This window comes from Mauremys mutica, chromosome 12 (assembly GCF_020497125.1).
Source record: "Mauremys mutica isolate MM-2020 ecotype Southern chromosome 12, ASM2049712v1, whole genome shotgun sequence".
NCBI lineage: Eukaryota > Metazoa > Chordata > Testudines > Geoemydidae > Mauremys > Mauremys mutica.
Window position 1 is genome coordinate 32,136,229 of NC_059083.1, and position 23,300 is coordinate 32,159,528.

General features: G+C 50.7%; 1 protein-coding gene across 6 annotated transcripts; it reads left to right on the forward strand.

Moving 5' to 3' along the window:
• Positions 1-170: 170 nt before the first annotated feature.
• Positions 171-22,198, forward strand: LOC123346500 (tripartite motif-containing protein 10-like). Of its 6 annotated transcripts, none has more exons than XR_006573005.1 (8): positions 171-795; positions 13,287-13,382; positions 14,037-14,267; positions 15,396-15,418; positions 16,115-16,241; positions 18,831-18,890; positions 19,812-19,876; positions 21,108-21,177. XR_006573005.1 is itself a non-coding variant. In XM_044983936.1 (8 exons), exons 1-8 carry the CDS (start codon positions 379-381, stop codon positions 21,144-21,146), a joined length of 1,158 nt encoding a protein of 385 aa, XP_044839871.1. In that variant the 5' UTR covers positions 172-378; the 3' UTR covers positions 21,147-22,192. The 6 variants fall into 6 exon arrangements, 5 of the variants coding, with proteins under 5 accessions (XP_044839876.1, XP_044839873.1, XP_044839874.1 ...); XM_044983936.1 differs by having other exon boundaries at positions 172-795; positions 16,115-16,230; positions 19,812-19,987; positions 21,108-22,192; XM_044983937.1 differs by having other exon boundaries at positions 174-795; positions 16,115-16,230; positions 21,108-22,191.
• Positions 22,199-23,300: the final 1,102 nt, after the last annotated feature.

The following is a 23,300-nucleotide window of genomic DNA, read 5'->3' on the forward strand; positions in this document are numbered from 1 at the left end:
ATACACATGCTGACTCTGCTGGAGCTGGCACACTACCAATAGCAGCGAGGCTGCAGCAGCCAGGGAGCGGCTTGGGCTAACAGCCTGACCCCTGTCTGAACACATACTGGACAGACCCTGAGTTTAAGCTTTTGTGTTTGTTAGTTTGTTTCCTTCCTCCCTTTTCCTTTCATTCCCTTTCTGCGTCTTTACAAACCGCTGCTCCCATTCCTTACTTATGTAATTCCTGCTTCCTTCTTTTCTCATCTTGCTCCTCCTCCCAGCCTCTCTGTTCTCTTCTGCACCTTGCAGCTGATATGAGGTGGGACAGGCACCTCCCATTATCAGCAAAACCATTTCTGGTGCAGAGAGAACGGAAGCCCAGAGATCCTAGCAGCCATGGCCTCAGGGACTCCTGCACAGGACATCCAAGAGGAAACGAAATGTCCCATCTGCCTGGAATATCTGATGGATCCAGTGACCATAGACTGTGGGCACAACTTCTGCCGAGGCTGCATCACTCGGTACTGTGAGATGTGGACAGAGGGGGACTATGACCCTTTGTGCTGCCCCAGCTGCAGAGCCCGAATCCGGAAAGGGGCTCTCCGGAATAACTATCAACTAGCAAATATAGTGGAAAAAATCAAACAACTGCATTTCAAACCAGGAAAAGAGAATCTGTGTGAGATGCACTGCAAAGCCCTGGATCTGTTCTGTGCAGAGGATGGGGAAGTCGTGTGTGTGGTTTGTGAGAGATCCCCCCAGCACAGATCTCACACGGTGCTGCTCATGGAGGACGCTGCCCAGAAATACAAGGTAGGACACACTCAGGGTCTCCGAGAGCCACAGAGTCACCTCGGTTCCCAGATTTTCTCCCTTGATTTCTGGTTCCCCCTAAATCTCTGCCCTGCAGGCTCCTTCCTCTGGGCAGGTGCAGGGAGCCCTGGCCACTGATGCTGCCCCAGCCTGTCAATCCCACGCTGTTCATTAGGGAGAGATGGGCACTAGAGCTCTGGGTGAGGCACTTTCCTCTCACACAGGATTGAAGCTGGATGTGTCCGGGCTGCTGCCAGGCAGGAATGGAAGGAACGAGCTGCTCCCCTGACAGCCCAGGCCCTGCCAGCAGGGCATCCCCATTAATCATGGACACAGCCGCCCTCGCTCCGCTGCATGGAACACACGGGCACAAGAACAGAGGGAGCCAAGGCAGGCTGGGCAGTGGGGAGCCGCAGACCCTCCACCTGCCCAGGATGGTTGGGGGCCGAGAGCAGCCCCCTGCCCGGGTCCCCACCCCACAGGCTTCCTGCCTAGGACAGGTGAAGGGTCTGCAGCTCCCCACAACTCCCTGCATGTCTCGTATCCTGACCCAGCTCCAGCTTCCAGCCTGGCCGGGGGTGGGGGGTTGATTTGGGGGCTGAAGAGCCGCAGCCAGGCCATGGTAAGAGCCATGTGGGCACCGATGGGGAGCTGCAGACCCTCTACTTGCTGGGAGGCAGGGACATGGGCTGGGGGCTGCTCTCTCCCCCCGGTCCGATCCTGGGCATACAGAGGTACTTGGGCTCCCCAGCTCAGCTCCAGCTTTCGGCTTGGCTGGGGAGAGGGCCTATGGGGAAGAGACGGAGCAGGGCAGGGCCAGGGAGAGGGCAGGGCCTCGTGGCACCTCCACTTTTAAAATAAACAATAGCCCTTTGACAGAAGAACTATGACTCTTTCAAAAAATCTGATTTCTACCCATGGCCAAGGTTGAACTCAGTGTCTGTGTATTACTCAGGTTCAATGGCTGCAAAATTGTCCTTTGAACCTCTCAACTTCATGAGTCATTGCTAACTAGCTTTCAACCCCCTAAGCTTCTCTTTCTCTCTCCACATGCTCAGTGTAGTTCTTTGGTGTTTGACCCTTAGCAAACAGCAAAGCGAAACTCCCAGTTGTGCTGCAGGCGGGGCATATTTCTGAGCTCAGGAAAGCGAACTTTACCCTGTTACGCTGCGCAGAGAAAGCCATGGCTGCAGAGAACCCCATGGAAAGTCTCCATGTCCCCTCTGTCTGGAGTATTTCACAGATTGAACCTGTCACTCTGGAGTGTGGGCATAATTTCTGCTGACCCTGCATCAGCCAGTGCTGGGAGGGATCTGATACAGATGTTTCCTGCCCTTAGCAGAAGCAGATTAAAATTTATTGCGACCCTGGCCACAAAGAACATTTGGGCCCCTCACACCCTGGTGGCCAGGAGGCGCCAGAACAGGGGAGGGCAGGAATAGCCCCCACTCCTCCACACACATTTGAACATGGGTGTAGTCAGAGCCAACATGTAGCTGTGGCTAGTGAGGGGCACAAATAAAAGACTCTGAGGGGGTCCCTGCCCCCCCCCCCCATTTCTCAGGCAGCACCTGGCACCGGCGCTCTCAGTGTGTCTGTGCAGTCCAGGGAGGGAGGAAGCATAAAGACGTCTGGCTGTATTATCATAGCACCTGGGAGCCTCGGTCATGGACCAGGACTCCATTGTGCTAGGCCCTGGCTGGCTGAGCTCCTCCTCCCGCCACATGGGGCTGCTTCGCCTTTCCTGCTGCTGGTGTCCCACCCATCCCCTCTGCCTACGCCCCCGAGTCACCTCAGTGGATGGTCTGCGCAAAGCAGGCAGCAGCACTGGGGCTCCAGCAGGAGGGAAAGCAAAGCAGTCCCACCCCATGTGGTGTGGGAGGAGCTCAGCCAGCAGCCAGCTGCCCTGCTGCTTCGTCCCTCCCTCCCGTGGGCTGCAGGGCTGCTCATCCTTGCCAGAACCATCCCGAGAAATCTGCATGACTCCACCACACGTCTCCTCTTTAGCCTCAGGTAGGCACAGAGAGGCACCAGCCGTGTACCCTGGGAGGTGGGGACACCGGCTGGGGGATGCTCTCAGGCCCCTGGCCCTCCACACAGGGCACTGGGGAGTCCGGGGCTCCCCACAGCAGCCTGGACTCCCTGGGCAACTCTTACCTCATCCCAGCTCCTGCTTTTGGCCTGGCCAGGGGGCACCAGCAGGGCCTTGGGGGGAAGAGGAGGGGCAGGAGGTGGGGCCACAGATCTGGTGCTGGTGGCCCCCCTCCCCTTCTAAACAGGTTCCGGTGCTTCTGGGGCCATCAAATTGGCCAGAGCCCAGTGGGCCCATGTCTTAATCTGCCACTGGCCCTCAGTAATGAGAAACTGCAACAGAGAAACCTCAGACCAAATGGGCAGCTGGTGAAAGACATAGAACCATCTGGGTTTAGAGGCAGCAAAGGGATCAGGAGGGCAGAGGGTGTGCAGGGAACACCAGGAGCATCTGAAACTGTTCTGTGAAGAAGACCAAACTTCTACCCATCTGGTTTGCCATCTGTCCCGGGCTCACAGAGCTCACCCGGTGATTCCCATGGAGGAGACTGCCTAGGAGGACAAAGTAAGGAATTGCTGTTAAGTGGAATCACTTTAGACTTTGGATATCTTATTAAGCTATTAATTGGAGTAATAACTTTGGATTTTAATTACAGATTAATCTCGTAGCAAGTTGCCTATCATGGCTATTGGTGTAACTGCATCTCTGAGCTCTGTAAAGCCTCCATAAAAAGTAAATTATGCAGCATGAAGACTTTAAAGATGTACGATGTGAGAAACCTTTTTCTGAGAAGCTGAATTCTTTTCCAAACCATTTCCCACTTCAGGTCATTTGAGCCTGAGGGTCTGCAGGGAATCCAGTGTAACTGCATTATTCAGCTGGGTAAAGCCTTCATTGTATGACAGACACTATAACAAGTAAATGATACGGTGGTGGAGCAAACAAGGCAAAAAACCCTGAAGAATTTAAGATGTCTGATGTGAGAGAATTTTTTTCTGGGAAGCTGGTTCCTCTTCAAACCCAGCTCCCACTGGTGACAGAAGGGAACTGTCTACAGAACAGAAGCTGTTAAATGATCAGTGATGTTTAATCACATGAGTTGGAGGCCTGTCTATGTGAGAGTGCTCCCTTCAGAGTGGAGAGAAGGAAGTTACAACCAGTTGTTGTTACTGATTTGTAACTTGGTTTTTATTAGTAGTATTTTCACCTCAGTAGCCACAACAGTCCCCGAGTGAGATCTGACTGTGATTGTGCAGGGCCCTGTCCAAAACACACTGTGGGACAATCCCTGCCCTCAGCAGGTTGTTGCCGGCCCAAAAGGCCTGAGGCAGCAAACAGTGGTTCGTTGCCCGGTGTGCTTCGTTCCAAATAACACACCAAGGTGGAGAATGCAGAAAAAGTTTATTTGAGCCCAAATAAAGGTGCAAGGGAGACATAGCCATCTCAAATCCTGCACACAGACATAAGCTGTGTGTCTCTTCTTATACATGACTTCAGCCAGGCATTCCTATTACCCCCCTTCCTCTAATCCCCTCCCATATAGTAGACACATTGTATAGTTAACAATTAAATCATCCTTGACAGCAAACAATTTATCTCGTAACTTTTCAAGGCTGTTACCTTGGTTTACTTCTGAATGTATTACTTTGCCTCCCCTCCCCTCTTTCTAAACTAAACACAAGTAGGGCCTCTTTTTACTATCTTCTGGTGTCAGTATTACACTGGTAAGAAGCTGTTACACATTCCATTCTTAATTCTGACTTGCAAGGTTAATCAGAGTCCAACATGGAAATGGTTTGGACAAGCTTAACATCAACCCTGATTCATTCAGGCCTGGTACAGAAAAGCTTCATTAATACTGTGGTTTTCCACCCTCCTGAGTTATCTAGGGCTATGCCTAATGGCACCAACAATTCCCCCCTTTGAGAATACTCAACAAACTTTTGGCTGAGTTTTCTCATACTTTGAAGACAAAAAACAATTAAACTCTAGGGAGCTGGGGTATTCAGTTCCACATTCACCCTCCCTATGGACCCGGTAGGATTCGGTATGTGGAAGCCCACACCCACTCTAACCGGTCCACATGCCTGGAAGGAGCATTGTGAATGTCCATACTTCCATCCAGAAAGTGTCCAAGTATGTCATCATGACCACAGATCAGATGGTTCCTGATAGTCTGTAAGGGCAGTGGGCCAAGTCTGGTGCTCAAGATCCATCTAAATATACCAGATCCCACTGCAATACCTTCCCAGTCTCAGTGATTTTCAATACCATCTCTGTTAGCAACTTCTGGGTCATAGAATTAAGGGTGGAAATGGCATGTAACTCATCAACTCCAGCCTGTACTTGGGATAGCTGAGCTTTAAAAATAAGGCTAGTGGCCTTTTCTAGTTGGCCCAATTTCTTATCATGTTCCCAGCTTTTAAAAATATTTCAAATGGCTGCTGTATTATTGGCCTGAGTCCACAGGGATCTGGTCAATTCCCTCTTCTTGCAGAGGAAACAACCTAGGCTCTCTGTTGTGCTAATCTAATGGCAGCCCCTTGTGAGCAATACATGCTGAAGGATTTATCCAAACCACAGGGCGCAGCCTGTAGAATAAACCCCAAAATCTAATCAATACCACAGTCTCAAACAGGGGTCCCACAAATTTCTTCCTGCCAGTGTATAATTCTTTGTTTCTTCACCAGGGTCAGTTCCTAATGTCCTTTTTGGTCAGGAAATCCTGGGTTTTGACACTTCACAACGCTGTTGGTGGTCAGCAGGACTCAATAAGGGTCTTTCTAGCATAGAGCCAAAGCAGTCTTTCACTGGTGGAGCTTTACATCGATCCAGTTTCCTGGTTCCAAGAAGTGGCAGGCCTCCTAGGGTCTTTGTGTAGTGCGTCTTTACCTGTGAAAAAAAGAAAGCTAACACATTTCATTAGTGCCTGTCAGCGATTTGCAGACTTTACAGCTGTGTGGGCACATTTAAGCCCCCCTTGTCTTGGTTATTAGCTAAGTCTTAGCTGAGAGCAGTGTCTCTGAATGGGGCTAATGCAGGGGTGAGCTGCAGATGGTTCGCAACGGTTCACGCGAACCGTTTGCTAAAATTAGACGCCGGACAGAGAACCGGATGCTAAAGTTCTCTGTCCGGCATCTCCACCTCCTGCCATGAAGCTCCTCCTTGCTTCTCCTCCCCCACGGCTTCCCGCGAATCAGCTGTTCGCGCGGGAAGCCTGGGAGGGCTGAGAAGCAAGCAGGCTTCCCCGGCCCAGGAAGACGACCCTAAGGTAGGAAACTAGGGGGGCGTGTGCCCCGGTCGGTCCCTGGCCGCGGCCCGTCCCCGCCTCCCCGGCCGCGACCCTGCCCGGCCCCGCGTCAACGACTCCCCCCGAACCCCTCCCCGGCCGCCCGGCTCCGGCCGCACCCCCCCCCCGGCCCTGCCGTGCCCCCACCTACCGTCCCCGGGTCCCCGCCCTACCCTCCCTGGCCGCGTCCCCCCCCCCGCGTTCCCGGCCGTGACCCTGCCCGGCCACACCCCCCCGCCCCCGTCCCTGGGTCCCCGCCCGACCCTCCCTGGCCGCGTCCCCCCCCCGCGTTCCCGGCCCCGCGTTCGCGGGCCCTGCCCGGCCCCCCCCCGTCCCCGGGTCCCCGCCAGACCCACCCGGGCCGCGTCCCCCCCCCCCGCGTTCCCGGCCCCGCGTTCGCGGCCCTGCCCCCCCGTCCCCAGGTCCCCCCCCCCGCGTTCCCGGCCGGGACCCTGCCCGGCCACCCGGCCCCCCCGTCCCCGGGTCCCCGCCCGACCCTCCCTGGCCGCGGCCCCCCCCCCCCCCCCGCGTTCCCGGCCCCGCGTTCGCGGCCCTGCCCGGCCCCCCCGTCCCCGGATCCCCACCCGACCCTCACTGGCTGTGGCACGGCCCTGTGTCCCCGACCCCCCCCCCGAACCCCTCCCTGCCCGCACCCCCCCCGGCCCTGCCGTGCCCCCACCTACCGGGATGCTCGGTTCTGGACACGGCCCCCCACCTCCAGCCCGGCCTGGCCCCGTGGCTCCAGCCGCCCCTGCTGTTTTGCCAGGGGGCCAGGCTCCGGCAGCGCGGGTCTGGGTGTGGCGGCGGCCCCGGCTGCCCGGCCGCAGCCCTCCCTGGCTCCACCCGGCCAGCCACCTGGCTCCGGCCGCTGGGCTCCCGCCGCATCCTCTGGCCGCATCCTCCGGCTCTGGCCGTTCGACTCCTGTCCTGGCCCAGCCACGTCCAGGCAGCGCGGTAAGGGGGCAGGGAGGGGGTGTTGGAGAGAGGGTAGGGGAGTTTGGGGGTGGGGGTTCAGAGGGCAGGGAACAGGGGGATTGAATGGGGGCAAGGGTCTGGGGGAGCAGTCAGGAAAGAGCAGGGTTGGATGAGGTGGTGGGGGCACTCAGGGACAGAGAGAAGGGGTAGTTGTATGGGGTAGGGGTTCTGGGGGGCCATTGAGAATGAGAGGAGGGGTTGGGTGGGGCGGCAAGGGGCAGTCAGGGGACAGGGAAGGGGGGATGGGTCAGGGGTCTCGGAGTGTGTGTGTCAAGGAACATGAGGGGTTGGATGGGGCACGACCCCCCCCCCGGAGGGGGGGGGAAGGAGGGAACCCATTGTTAAAATTTTGGAGGGAGGAGGGAACCCGTTGTTAAAAATTTGGCAGGTCATCACTGGGCTAATGCCCTATCTTTAAACTCAGCATGTTAGCTATTTTTCCTCAGTTAACTCGTTCTTCTTCCTTTTTCCTGTTTGGCTTCTTTTAACCTACAAAGGAAACTTAGCCTTCACTTATACATCTTTTGCTAACAATGAACACATATACATTGCCTTTATACAGTACATTAGTCTTATTATTTAAAGTTTGTCACATCTATCCTTTACTAAAATAACTTTTTCAGAGCTTTGGGACAACAAGCTAGGATAAGCACACCCACTTAGATGAGTTTATTTCATACAACCTCTAGTCCAATAGTTTCCCACCATCCCCAGCCCTCTGGCTAGAAATCTGAGATAGCCAGAAGGATTCCATGTACAATAGGGGGAGTGGGTTAACTTTCCATGTCCTTGCTTCCAAAAACTATTGGTATGCAAGTTTTACTAACAATTTTCAATTAAAAGATTTGGCCAATAAAGTTTCTCTTTCTCTTACTTAAGGAGATGTATTAGACTTTAGTATATCACATTTTTCCCAATTTATCCAAACACTTTGTATTCCAAGTTGAACAAAACAAGTATCTGTATTCTAATCCAGACCATCCCATAAACAAAACAATTCTGGCCACGAGACAAACACCACAAGACAGAACATAGAACATAAAACATAATTTTTACTGTGCCATCAAAGGCATGGTATGTTGAATGCTGTTCAACTAGCATCAGTTTTCTCTGATTATCTGAAAGACAAAAACAGGGATCTACCCTTTCTGGGCAGTCAATCACTGAAAATATACAAATACCTTCGTTGATTTCAGGCAAAACAGGGGAATTACCCCATATTTTCATATATGTGTTTTATAGGCAGCTTAGGTCTCAGTGACTTCTACTTTATCAGTTAGATAACTTGCATCAATACAGATGCTTCCTGACTTGCTTTTTACTTTTAACTCCTGCTTTTAAACACTGAAAGAAAACATCACCACTTATAGTGCCTTTTAGAACCTAATAAGATTTCAGTTACATAGCACTATATAAACCTTTAGATAATTCAACTAAATGGGTCATAACCAAATGATTGCAATCTAATAATTTCTTTGCCTGAATTTATTTACAAACATTTCAAAGACACCAAGAATTTTTCTCTTCAGCATTTTTACAAAGTTCAACTGCTGTTCCCTCCAGCAACTATGGAGTTAACTTTTCACTCTGCCTTAAATCACTCACTTGTTTTCTAACAACCACTTTTCTCAACTTAAATCACTATTCCAAGTATCCTCCTGGGTATTTGAAATCCCCATGTTTATACCTATTTACTTCTTTCTTCCACTAGACCCTCAAAAGTTTCCAACCCGTTTTCCAATCTCTCCGTCTGTTGCCTGCCCGCCTGGGCCCGATCCTTCTTTTCTAGCTGAACCGTTCCTTCCATTGACACCAATTTGCTCCACTACCAGTTTTAACTAAGGGGGGTTGGCTTCTCAACTAGCCCCCACCCTTCTGGTCTTTTCCCTAAAACATTTGAACTCACAAGACTACCCGAGTCCTCCCTTGTGAGGCTTGCCACCTGGGCAAAACACATGGCCCACTGGTGTTTAATTATTTAATTTTCTCTTGTAGCAAACACACTGCTGTTACAGCGTATGCTGAGCACAAATAGTTAAATTTTGGCAAGTCCCTGAAGGACTGGTACTTGCTTAGCCAGGGCTTCCTTTTCTAACTGGAAATCCTATCTCAAAGCCTGCAACTTGCTCTGGGCGCAGGTTTGAGTTGCTGTCTGGGTCATGATCTATGCTCTTAATTGCTCAATTCTAGTTATCAAGTACATATTTGTTCCTTTTCTCCAACTACTCTATTGCCCAGTCCTGCTGCAACTGGGGGTAGAACCCCTTTCCAGTTCTCAGACTTACTGCAGCTGAGAGTAGGCTCACCTTTAATCATACAATCCTCAACATATAACACCAACAGTACCAAACAAAAGAAACACAAAATAACAAAGGTAAAACAGATAGATGGTGTAAATTCTATAGGGCTCCCCCATTCTCAATTACTCACCAAACTGTAACAAATCTGTTACCAATTTATCTACTGCAGGACGTTAGGGGAAGGATAAAACACACCATATAACCAAACCCCAAAGCTTCATCAAAAATAACAAAACAACAATGGAGAGCATTGGGAACGCTCCACATCTCTCAAAAAAATATAAATGCCCCAAGCCTTAAGCCACTTTAATACTCACACATATCCAGACTGACCATGTCTGTATATAACATTCAGAGAAGGGGAATAGGTGGACGGGAGATTATTCTGTATACAGCTTGTCCAGAATTTCCAACATGCTTCCACTCTTGGGAGAGCTGTTCTTTTACACCCTGGAATCTCCTGCAGTGTTTCTTTCAGAGATTCCAGTCCAGGTCACCAAGCCATACCAGCTCTGGGATTGCAAAGGCTGTTAAATCTCACTGAACAGTTAAGCTTTGCAAATGCAATCTCAGTTCTGTAACTTATATTACCTTTAATTTACCTCTGTCTATATTTTCCCACAGCCAGCTGGGGCTAAAAGCAGTTTTTCTTTATACTTAGCATAGTCTGACCTAATACGCAGAGCAGCTCTCTCTTTATCTCTGGGCTTAGCCGAGTTTCAAATTAACCCATTCCTAGACGAATTGCTCACACTGTGTCAGAGGCTTTTCCTTTGATAATTAAAAGCTCCTCTGAGATATATGATCTTATCTAGATTGAAGGTACCTTCTGATGGACATTGTTTAGATGGATTTTCATGCGTGTAAAGATTCCAATTCTCTAAATACCTGCAGGTTTCAGGACCATAATGTACGTATATGTACTATGTTGGGGTACCCTTAGGGGGTGAGGTAGAATGTTTAGACTGTCCCTTCCCCCATTTTCCACTTACACACACAGAGAGGGTACCCTGTCCGCGCTAGCGGCTCATAAACTAAGAATCTCTCCCTACAGGACACTCACACAGGAGAGACTAACGAGGATGACTGACTCTCCTACACCTCCCTTCAGCAAAGAGCGTCGGCTAGTCTCTGGGAGAGGAGCCGCTTACTCTGATTGCATCCAGTGAGATGATCAGACTGTCAGTAGCCCACACGGAAAGGAAGGGGGGGAGGGAAGATAGGTTCACACATTCCTAGACCCAGGCAGCTTCCTCGCCGGACGATGCCAGGCCGAGTCAGCCCACCGTGGGTCGGATCTCCTAAAGATCCACTAGTTACCGGGCTTGCGTTAGAATACTCCTGATCATTAGCATTTGCTTCACAGGGTAATCTGGGCGTCTTCCAGTAACGGACACTCACACTGGTATACACACACACACACCAAGACCATTATTCCCACGGACAATCCTCCTCCCAGTGCAGCTCTGGGGCATATGATGGGGGATTTTTTACAAGAGCTCTCTATACAAACAGTTTCAAAAGCTACCCATTCGCTAACAAAACAAAAGTAATTGAAGGATCATGTTGTAATTAAGTGATCCTTCTGGTGGCCACCTTTCCTGGCTCTCTAGTTGATATTGAGGCCAGTCTACTGTACAGAACCTTTTTAGTTTACTCTTAGTCATTGGATCCAAACCAAACACTTTCCAATTTGCTAGAATGCATTCTGGGGGCATACACCGTGCCCTGCCTGTACTCTATCCCTGCCCCATACCTATGGGAAGACACTGGGCGTCCCCAGGTCTTAACAGGCAAACAAAAGGTTAACAGCACTGGACTGTTCCTACCTTATCCACAGGACCGGTTCCTCACCGTCGCCCGCAGCTGCTTCTCCACTATCTGAGTGCGTTGCACCGTTGTGCCTTCCAAGGTCGGTCTGACGCGTCCCTGCCGAGGCCCCCGGTAAAAGCACCGGTGCGCGTTGAGCATCGGCTGTGACTGTCGTCCACCGGCCATTGGAGGAGTCCGGGCAAGGCACAATTTTGCCTCGAGCCCACCCAGGGACGCCAAAACTGTTGCCGGCCCAAAAGGCCTGAGGCAGCAAACAGTGGTTCGTTGCCCGGTGTGCTTCGTTCCAAATAACACACCAAGGTGGAGAATGCAGAAAAAGTTTATTTGAGCCCAAATAAAGGTGCAAGGGAGACATAGCCATCTCAAATCCTGCACACAGACATAAGCTGTGTGTCTCTTCTTATACATGACTTCAGCCAGGCATTCCTATTACCCCCCTTCCTCTAATCCCCTCCCATATAGTAGACACATTGTATAGTTAACAATTAAATCATCCTTGACAGCAAACAATTTATCTCGTAACTTTTCAAGGCTGTTACCTTGGTTTACTTCTGAATGTATTACTTTGCCTCCCCTCCCCTCTTTCTAAACTAAACACAAGTAGGGCCTCTTTTTACTATCTTCTGGTGTCAGTATTACACTGGTAAGAAGCTGTTACACATTCCATTCTTAATTCTGACTTGCAAGGTTAATCAGAGTCCAACATGGAAATGGTTTGGACAAGCTTAACATCAACCCTGATTCATTCAGGCCTGGTACAGAAAAGCTTCATTAATACTGTGGTTTTCCACCCTCCTGAGTTATCTAGGGCTATGCCTAATGGCACCAACAATTCCCCCCTTTGAGAATACTCAACAAACTTTTGGCTGAGTTTTCTCATACTTTGAAGACAAAAAACAATTAAACTCTAGGGAGCTGGGGTATTCAGTTCCACATTCACCCCCCCTATGGACCCGGTAGGATTCGGTATGTGGAAGCCCACACCCACTCTAACCGGTCCACATGCTTGGAAGGAGCACTGTGAATGTCCATACTTCCATCCAGAAAGTGTCCAAGTATGTCATCATGACCACAGATCAGATGGTTCCTGATAGTCTGTAAGGGCAGTGGGCCAAGTCTGGTGCTCAAGATCCATCTAAATATACCAGATCCCACTGCAATACCTTCCCAGTCTCAGTGATTTTCAATATCATCTCTGTTAGCAACTTCTGGGTCATAGAATTAAGGGTGGAAATGGCATGTAACTCACCAACTCCAGCCTGTACTTGGGATAGCTGAGCTTTAAAAATAAGGCTAGTGGCCTTTTCTAGTTGGCCCAATTTCTTATCATGTTCCCAGCCAAATACCCCAAGGATTAGCCTTGTTTGCAGCAAAACTAACCCCTTGGCATTGCTGATTGATGTCAGTCTGAGCTTTTCCAGCCAAAGTGTTTCCGTTAATCCCACCAGGCAGCCTTTTCAAAATGCCCAGAATGCACTGCTTCTGGGATCTTTACTAAGGAGCGGGATTGTAAGGTACCTTTCCAGAAAGGCATTTCTACTGAAAGTGTTCAGGACAGCACGAGGGCAAACCGCAGACATTCTTACCACAAATCAGCCTGTGTAATGGGATTTGCCCTAATGTTCAGACCAGTTCTGTCCAACCAGAACAATCCCCAGGGCTTCAGGGCTCAAATTCAGTTGGGGGTTGGGCTGCTTGCAGAATCCCAGACCATATTTCAAGCCCTGGTGGTTTCTGGGATTTGTATCACTTTGTTAGTTTAATCTTCTCAAAAGTAAATGTATTGATTCACCACCATGTGACCCCAGTTTCCAGTTCTATGCTGTGCTACTGATTAATAAATGCCAACCAAGCTTGGATAATTGAGGTATCTAATTACTAAAAAGACTGAACCAAAACTGCTAACAAGCCTGGATCTGACACAGGTTTCATTTTCCTTGGTGGCCCTGAGGTCATAAGCCGATTAGAACCGATGTCACCTTGGGTGTGGGTGGCAAAGCATCCCCCTACACACACCCTCAACCCTCAAAATAAAAACTCTGAATCATTTCTGTTTCTACAGGGAAAAATCCAGGCCCATTTGAAGACTCTGAGGGAAGAGAGAGAAAAGCTGCTGGGATTGAAAGAGACTGGAGAGGAGAAATGCCAGGAGTATCTGGTAGGTGCCTGTTGTTAGTCACCTGCAAAGACTTGCAGTGGCAGGTCTGTTTGGAGGCAGGTTCCTGTGTGGCCTTGGTGAACATGAGTGTTGGTATGCTTCGCCATGATCCTAGATTTTCTGTTAGATTCATGTGCAGAATCTCAGCTTTCATTTCAGTGAATGAGTTAATTTCTAGCCCTTGTGGCTTTCATAGCATGACCAGACAGCAAATGTGAAAAATCGGGACGGGGTCGGGGGTAATAGGAGCCTATATAAGAAAAAGGCCCAAAAATTGGGACTGTCCCTATAAAATCAGGACATCTGGTCACCCTAGGCTTTCGTTTCTTGCATTGTTGTGAATTACTTGATTCTTTCCCCCCCTTGAACGCCTGTCAGTGTAATGCTGCCTCCTGCTGCTCCGGATCTCCATTCTCAGGGGCCATTGATAACACAATGTCCTACCCACATCAGATATGGAAACATCCCTTTTCAGAGACACTGGGGAGAAATGCCAAAGGTGAGAGAGAAACTTCTCCCAAGTAACCACCAGGTAGAGTCAAGTGTCAGAAAGCTTAGGGTTCGCAAGATGTTCTCCCTCCTGCACACGAGTACATGAAAGGACCCCACATTGCTGCCATGTCCCTGACCAGCACTTCCCCTGTTGCTTTACAGAATCAGATAAAAAAGGAGAAGCAGAAAATTGTGTCTGAATTTCAGCAACTGTGGCAGTTCCTGGAGGAACAAGAGCGACTCCTGCTGGCCCAGCTGGAAAAGCTGGACAAGGAGATTTTGAAGATACAGAATGAAAATGTCACCAAACTCTGGGAGGAGATTTCCTATCTCAATGAGCTGATCAGTGAGCTGGAGGGGAAGTATCAGAAGCCAGCGGGTGAATTCCTGCAGGTGAGACTCTGTTAGAAATCCTCCCGGTCCCAAGACAGGGACAGGACAGCTCCTAAAACAGGGGCACTGGGCTCCAGCAGTCAGAGATCTCAGTGTAACTTGGCGAGTGCATTGCTGACATGTGAATGACGATTGTTCTTTGCAGAGTTACAGACTGCCTTAAACATACAGTTAAGGGTTAATTCCTCTTTGACCTGTAAAGGGTTAAGAAGCTCACATAACCTACCTGACCAAAAGGACCAATAAGGGGACAAGGTACTTTCAAATCTGGGAGGGAGGAAAGTCTTTGCCTGGTGTGTGTGTGTGTGTTTTTGCTGGACACAGATCAAGGCAGCAAGCGATCCAGCTCCTATAGAGTTAGTGAGTATTTTGCAAGGAAATGTTTTAATTTACTTTTATTCTGGCTTGTGTTTTCCCTTGAGTGAGAGGGAGGGTATTCTTGGTTTTCTTTTTGTAACTTTAAAGTTTTGCCCAGAGGGAAAAATCTCTGTGTTTTAAATCTGATTGCCTGTAAACTTATCTTTCATTCTAATCTTACAGAGGAACTCTTTTCACTTTTTTTTCTTTAATTAAAATTATTCTTTTAAAAAACTGATTGATTTTTTCATTGTTTTAAGATCCAAGGATTTGGGTCTATGTTCACCTGTACCATTTGGTGAGGCTATATTCTCAAGCCTGCCCAGTAAAAGGGGTGTAGGGGCTTGGGGGATTATTCTCAAGCCTGCCCAGTAAAAGGGGTGTAGGGGCTTGGGAGATATTTGGGGAAGGCAGAGCTCCAAGTGGCTCTCCCTAAATGTTTGTTTAAATCACTTGATGGTGGCAGTGTTACCTAAGCTGAAGTGCAAGGAAGATTTGTGCCTTGGGGAGTTTTTAACCATAAAAATAAGCTTAGGGGGTCTTTCATGTGGGTCACCACATCTGTGCCCTAAAGTTCAAAGTGAGGAGGGAACCCTGACACAGACATAGAAATATTAGAGATGGAAAAGTCCCTTTAGCTCAGGGAATCCATGGCCCTGGGCTGGACATGGCTTCTGTTCCCCATACTTGCTAAATACCTTCCCTGGAAAGTTAAGTGTCTGTCAGATGAGACTGAAGTTCTCTCTGTGTCTCTGTCTCTCTCTCCTCTAGGACATCAGAAGCACCTTGAGCAGGTATGTGGCTCTCTCTCAGTACACCTCACACTTCACAATGCTGGGAAGGAGCTTGGAGAAGAAGTTAGCACCACATCTCCCCAGGGCTCTAAAGCAAAATGTGTGGGGAAAGTCACATTTTGATCAACTTCATCCTGAGGTTCTCACACTTCTACAGAAGACTCTGGAATTATCCATTCAGCAGGAAAGACTGACCTGTATTATATTCTAGAGATGTCATGTCCCTGGGGGACTGGCTGCCTCAGGATTGTGGGGATGGAATATTGGCCTTTCACTGCTGGGGCCCTGGTTACCCTTCAGCCCAAGGCAGCAGTGGTTGAGAGGACTGTTTGGAGACCTGTGTGGAATAACATGGGGAGGGGGGAGTTGGTGTCTCTCTAATTCCTAGTGAGCAGATTTCTACAAAACTTCACATGGGAACGTCCTGTCCATCAGAGCATGGAGGACAATGAATTGTCCATGGAGACTCAATTCCCTGTTTATCCCCAGAGCTGGTCTCTTCAGGCCAGATTAAAGAATATTAATGGGACCTTTTGGGGGAAGGTTGCACGGCCATGGCCTGTGTCGCACCTGCTCTGAGGCTGGGAGAAGTCGAGGAATTCCAATGTCAGGCCCATTAGCGCAGCGACTCACTAGTAAGAACATATAATGTGTTACTAAATGAAATATAATCACATTAATTTTTTTCCTCTCCAGGTGTGAGAAGGGCAAGTTCCAGCAACCAGAGGAGATTTCTCCTGAACTGGAAAAAAGACTCAGTGATTTCTCTCAGAAAACTGTTACTGTAATGGAGACTCTGAGGAAGTTCAAAGGTACTGAGAAGGTATCTGGGGGGGGGGGGGGGAATTGGGATGAGCCTCTGAGACTGTGGGAAGAGAATTACTCTGGTCAATTGGTTCATAATTAGATTATGCATCTTTCCATTTGTTGGGTGAGAAGAATGCCACACACTTGGGATCCAAGTCACTCAGGTTAATTAATTCAAACATTTATTTGTACCCAAAGCATCCCTTGACATTAAAATTACTGTTAGAGTAAGAACTGACAGACATACAGAAAGAAGTAGTGTCACATTGCCTTTCCTGGGGCCAGGGCCGGCTCCAGAGCCCAGCGGGGCAAGCACCCGCCTGGGGCGGCCCTTTCCCAGGGGGGCGGCAGGCTGGGCCGGCGGACCTGCCGCAGTCATGCCTGCGGGAGGTCCACCGGAGCTCCGGGAGGACCGGACCTGCCGCAGGCATGACTGCGGACGGGTCGCCGGGCCCGCGGCTCGGCTGGACCTCCCGCAGGCATGACTGCGGCAGCTCAACCGGAGCCGCCGGACCAGCGAACTGCCCGCAGCTGCGGGAGGTCCAGCCGAGCCGCGCGACCAGCGGACCCTCCGCAGTCATGCCCGCGGGAGGTCCGCTGCTCCCGCGGCGCCTCCCGGGCATGACTGCTTGGGGCGGCCAAATTTGTAGAGCCGCCCCTGCCTGGGGCATAGGCAGGTCACAGGGAATTTCTCCTTTGACACTCCAATTCCCCGCTACAGTGCCTGATGTGTCATACACACTCAAATTATATGTGTATTAGTTCTTTTCCAATCACCTTTGAGTGTTATTAATATTAAATGTCTGATATAACTCCTACAATACACATGCATAAACATTTTAATTGTCAGGGCTTTAGCTGTCCAAGCTATTTTCATGTTAGAATTCTCTTTTCTGATTGGTTTATCATCACTGATTATGCAGAGGTCATTTTGACTCTTCTCTCCACATAGGGGTTTTGGACTTTGCTAACTGCTCCTTGACAGGACAATGTGGGTGTCTGTTCTCTTTAAGCCTAATTTTGGCCACCTCTGTTTCCCTCTCCCAACCAGAGAACTGTTCCAGAAATCTGTAGCCTCCACAGCTGCATGGGGAGTCAGTGGGAGCTGCAGGTGCCCAGCCCCTCGGAGAACCAGGCCCCAGGGATCTAAAGGCAGACACTCAACATCTAGACTATGCATGAAAAGCCACTTGTTAAAACTGGACCCAGCCCATCACTGAGCTCTGGTCCTGTACAGCAGCTAATCTGGTCCAAATGGGCTGTGGGGAAGGAGAAAGCCCCTCCCCCACGGTGAGGGATCCCTCCAGCACAGGGGCCTCTTGTGCCTCCTCCCCAGCAACTGCAGGCACAAGGCGTGTTCCTGAGAGGGCTGGGAATGGGGTGGGGGTGGTGAGGGCAGTGTAACCGGGTCCCTTGCTGGGCCGCCCCCTCTTGCACTGCTCTGCGCTCCCTCAATAAAGCACTGGGAGGCTTTTTTTCACTGCAGCACCCGTGGTCTTTATTTACAGCAGTTCCCACCACCAGCGATACTATGTACAAAGTTACAAGGCTTGTTATCTCCTCTTTACAGGGGGTCTCCCTTGTACCTGGAGACTAACCCTTCCCTGGCCATCCCCCCTTTGCACTGGCTACCAGCCAGCCTTTATAGCTCTGCAAGGAGCAGGCTCACAGGTGCAGCCAGTTCTAGAGGCCAGGCACCAGACTTCTCCCCAGCCCCAATCTATTTCTCCTGATTGGAGCTGGCGGAGCAGGGGCTAATTAGGTGCTTTTGCACTAGCACCCTGCTACAGGCAGTTAAAAGAGAGAGGGAGGCGGATGACAGACAGAGCGACGTGGGCGGTGTAAATCTGGGCCTCTGACACTCTGCACAGTGGCCAAGACACATGGGAGCCATTGTCATAGGGATGTAGCTCTGGCTGGTTCAGAACTTCCTCAGCCTGTGCCAAGGTCTGCACCGGCCCCTGCAGCCACTGAATAGTGGAGTCACAAATGGCCCCTCCCCTCTCTCCTTTTGTGGGTACAAGGGTGAATCTGGCCCGTGGAGCCAGCCTTCCTCCTGCCTCAATGTTCACATGGATAAAATGATTTTTTTATTATTCCTATTTCTGCCTATGGATGACGAGGGCCCATCATGCTGCTCTCTGTAGAAATGCTGAGTAAACAGATGCAACAGCTCACAATTAGAGCCGGGATTTTGCAAACATTCAACATCCTGTTAGTGTCAAAGTGGGTAAATTTAATTTTATGCCAAAGTCTTTGCATGACCTGGGTCTAGGTTACGGCAAAAGGCAGTAAGTGAATGAGACAAACCAACTGGGGTGTGAAGGGTGGGAGGGGATAAGGAGGGGAAAAGTAAAGCTCCCTTACAGATTGTGTGTCCTGGGATGGTTGTGAGGCTGCAAGGATGCTGGTTCCATTGCTGGGAGGTGCCTGAATGAGAAAGTAAAGAGAAGGACTCAGACTGTATTTTATATGACTGTGTCTCTGGGCTTCTCAGTCTGCTTCTCTGTCATGATGAAAACACAGGGCTATGCATTCAGAGTGGGGATGCTGCTATATATATAAACATATGAAATCTTGTCTCTTTTCTCCCTCCCTCCTCCAGACACTCTGCCATCTACAGTGAAGAAAAAAACAGGGGAAACCCTAGAATCTTTCAGACATGGTGAGTTTGCAGGTAGAGATTATCTTTAAATTATGAGGAAATGCCACTGAAAACATCTTCATGAGATTTTATCCAAATTTACCAACCAAATTGACACCGACCATGACCCACTCAGCCCTAAAAATAAACCCATTGAACAATGAGGCGGTCTCAAACTGAAGTCACACAAACACTCCTGAGACTATCCTTAGTGCTGAGTTCATGCCCAGGCTGATGAACAGAAATACTCACTGAGCAGCACCCGAACAGAGCTCTCTGCCCTGAGGGCTGGCTGCTGACACGTCCCTCTGCTTTACCCCGGTGCAGGAGGTTGCCCCATTGCTCTTCTCCAACATCCTGCCTTTCCTGTGGGCAGGGCTGGGCTCTCCCATTGGAGCTGCTCCCTGCTTCCTGAATTGGGGAGATGCTCTCCCTGTGATGCTGCCAGCTCCTCCCTTCTCTCTGGGATGGGGATGGGGCTACCCTGCCCAATACCACCTCCTACTCTCTGGTCTTAATGGGCTTTTCCCCAGTGCTGCACCTTCCTTTCTGTTCCCTGGCTTGGGAGTGGAGGCTGCATTTAACAGAGGGAGGTTACCTCAGCTCTGAGATTTAAAGCTGGTACCTGCCTCCTCTGCTTCTTTCTCACTAAAACATCTGATACCTTCCTGGCTGTGTCTCTGATGCTGAGAATGGAGCAGCCCAAGCAGGGGGAGCTGAAGCCTCTGCAAGGAAATGAAAAAACAATGAAGTGGCTCCCATTACACAATTAGAGGAACTGCAGTGATGTGTCTGCACAGTCTCATGCCTAGGATAGAGGCAACTCCCTGGGATCCAGGATTGTCCCAGCCAGAACACGGCTGCTGGGGAGTGTGAGAAATGGTCCCAGCCTCCCCCAGGGCTGAGCTCTGCCCCTAAAAATCTGATTCTCTCTCCCCCCAGCGTATGTGACTCTGGATCCAGACACGGCTCATCCCAAACTCATCCTGTCTGAGAATTGGAAAAGTGTGAGATGGGGAGACACGTGGCAGCAACTGCCCAAGAACCCTGAGAGATTTGACTCTGATCCCTGTGTGCTGGGCTGTGAGGGATTCACCTTGGGGAGACATTGCTGGGAGGTGGAGGTGGGGGCTGGGCGATTCTGGCCAGAGAGTCTGTAAGGAGGAAGGGAGGGATCAGCCGTAGCCCTGAGGGGGGGATCTGGGCTGTGGAGCGATGGGGGGGATCAGTTCCGGGCTCTCACCTCCCCTGTGACCCCCCTGCCCCTGAGCCGGGCCCCCAGCAGGATCCGGGTTTGTCTGGAGTGTGATTGGGGGCAGGTGACATTTATCGATGCTGGTGACGAGGCCCCGATCTTCACTTTCCCACTGGGCTCGGTCCCTGGGGAGAGAATCCGACCCTGGCTCTGGGTGTGGTGGGGATCTTGGCTCAACCTGTGTTTCTGAGACAGGGCAGAGAATATCTCACTGGAGACTCTGAGATCAACCTCTGTAGCCTCACACACCCTTGTCTCTATGACCTCTCCCTGTGGACTTTCAGTCATGCCGTCTCTATGACCCTGAAGTTTGCTTCCGGTCTCAACTCGGTGCAGCCTCTGGACTGTCAAACCATAGAGAGCATTGAGGGAGAGAGGCAGAGAAGCCAATCTCATCACTGCCCCAGGCATTGTACAACCTGTTTGCCATTTTCTTCTCTGAGCCAGGAGGACTCTGGGGATCCTGGGTCAGATAGTGCCACAGAATCTGCCACTGGCTCTGGGTGTGGTTGGGATACCGGGTTAGACTATGTCTCTGAGACATGGAGGGTGGGGAATATCCCACTCTGGACCATGAAATCAGCCTCTCTAGCCTCAGATAATCTGTGCAGCAGTGTGTGTGTGTGTGGGGGGGGTCAGTTCCAGGCTTTCACCTCCTCTCTGACGCCCTTCCCCTGTGCTGGGTCCCCAGCAAGATCCAGGTTTGTTTGGACTCTGAACTGGGGCAGGTGACATTTATCGATGCTGGTGGGACACCAGCAATCAAAATGTGTGACGAATGTTTGTCATGTGGAACACCTGCAGTTTGCTGCATGCCAGACCACATGCTACAGATTATAACGGTTTAGCTATGGTCTCAATTAAAGCATTGAAATAACTGGGGGAAAAAAAAGACCTGCAACCACAAAATCACCCCTGTCTATTACTTGAGTTTCAGGAGTAATTGCTATTGTACTCACACTGTGTTCCTGTTTGTGTCACAGCCAGGAGTCAGCGTTGTATGGCCCTGGGCACAGGGCTAAGAAGATGGGGTCCCCTGAGTGCTGGCTCCTGCTCTGCCTCTGCTGCTCTGTAGATGAAACTCCCCCCATGGCCTGGAGAGCCACAGCAACCCCCTCGCCCCCCAACAATAAAGCCCTTGGTGCTGTGAAGGAGGCTGTACAGAGTGACCGGCCTGGGCTGCTGCTGCCCTGAGGACCATGGCAGGGTTCTCCCTCCAGTGACCCAAGTGCTGCAGAGGGGCTGCAGCCAGCACTCCTTCCCAGAGTGACTGTGGGAGTTGGGGGCTGGGCTGGCGCCAATTACTTAGGCCCGGGATGTGGGTGGATTTTACCTCCCCAACCTTCTGTACTGCCCCTACAGGGATGCCGGTGACTTGAGATCCCTAGTGAGACTTTCGCTCTCTGTCCTATTGGATTTAACATCCACTCCTGCCCCTCGAAAAGGGCTGAGTAACACTCAGCCGCCCCACAGGGGGGCTGCCTTACCGAGCCACCCACCTGGCAGGCAGGTGCCTAACTCCCCTTGCCTGTCACCATCCTCCTGCAGTTGGCTGATGTTTCCATGGTGCTGGGATGACGGGAGTTGTTACAAGTTAGGAGCAGCAGCATCCATCAGGGGAAAGGGTCTGAAACACGATGACAGCACCAGGGGAGTCTGTGTCTATTTTCCTTCTGCCCTGGGACATTCCCTGCCCAGCTCAGTGACTGGCCCAGGTCACCCAGATGAGCGCAGAGCACATGGAGGGGAGCTGGCACCTCTCAGCCTTCTCCTCAGTCCTGCACCTCACTCTCCATGGAAAGGGTCCAGCAGAGGACCAGGTGCCAGGGTGTTGTACAGGGACAGAGCTTCCAAAAGACGGGCTCACCGAAGGATGTGTTGCCTTGGGGTGACATGATCTCAGATCTTCTGGTGAACAACAACACTGGTGCCTTTTACAATCAATAACTTTTTTTTAAGACTCCTCATTGGAACCGAGGGCAGCAGGCCAGTGGCTTGTGTTGGTGTTTGCTGCTGCGCTGGGGTTTGATGTTTCTCACCTGAATGTGAGAACCCAGAATTCCCTTTTACCTCTGGCTTGTTTCCAAGCAACAACAGGGATCCGTTTGTTCTGAGGAGGATGTTAAATCCAGCAGGGCTGTGGCAGTGTAGGCTGAGTGACAGGAATATACAGATCAGGGCACAGGTTAGAGGAGCAGTGCGGGAGAAGGGGAAGGATGTTGGAGAAAGTATTCTAAGATCCGCCCATAGAATAAGCATCACCCATGTGAGTCACCAAACTGAGATGCTGCTCACAGTAACTGGGGCAGATGTTCGAAATATCCTGCACCTCTGCGATCCCTTGGGCCCCTTGAGTAGGGCAGCTGCTCAGTGGTGCTTGGATACACTCAAATGCTCTGCTAGGCTCTGTGGGATCAGTTCCTTGACTGGGGGGGAATAAGTGTAGCCCTTCTGCCCCTCTGAGTTGGCAGCAACAAGGGCTGGGTTCAGTATCCAGGGGTTCCATGTCAATAATGCAAATGCAAAACCGGCTTGACCCCCACCCAGTGACCTGGGACAATTACATACCACCCCCCCGGGCGCCTCTAGGAGGCAATACTTCCCCACTCGCAAGCACAGAGTTTAAGTGTAGCAAAATCCTTTTAATAAAGGAGGGAAACAATGTGGCATCACACTGGAGAAACACCACAAATAGGATTCATAATGTAAACCATGAGCAAAAGACCCACCAAGTAAGTTTTGGCAATGTCCTTTTCCCCTTAGGGTCTTAAGTCTAATCACCCCAAAGTCCCACAACCTAAAAGTCTCTGTCCCTGGTCAGTGCTGCCCCAGAGTTCAAAAGTTTATCTGCAGAGTTTTACCCCCGCTCTCCAGCCTGGGTGGAAATGGGAGAGGGGCGCACACAGGGTGTTAAGGGGCACCTTACGTGGGCCGGGGCCAACGGCTCCACCTCTCCGTGGAGTTCTGCTGCAACCTTCACGATGAGTGGCTCCACTCCATCAGCTGTGCCGCTCCTCCAGCCGACCCATGAGCCACTCCACTCTGCTCACTGTTCCGTGGGCTGCTCCAACGTGCTGCAAACTGCTCCGCTCTGCCAGCCACTTAGCGATAGATCTTCAGGCTCTCCTACTAGTTAACACAGCACTCAGTGATCTCAGCTCAGTAAGCTTAGCTCT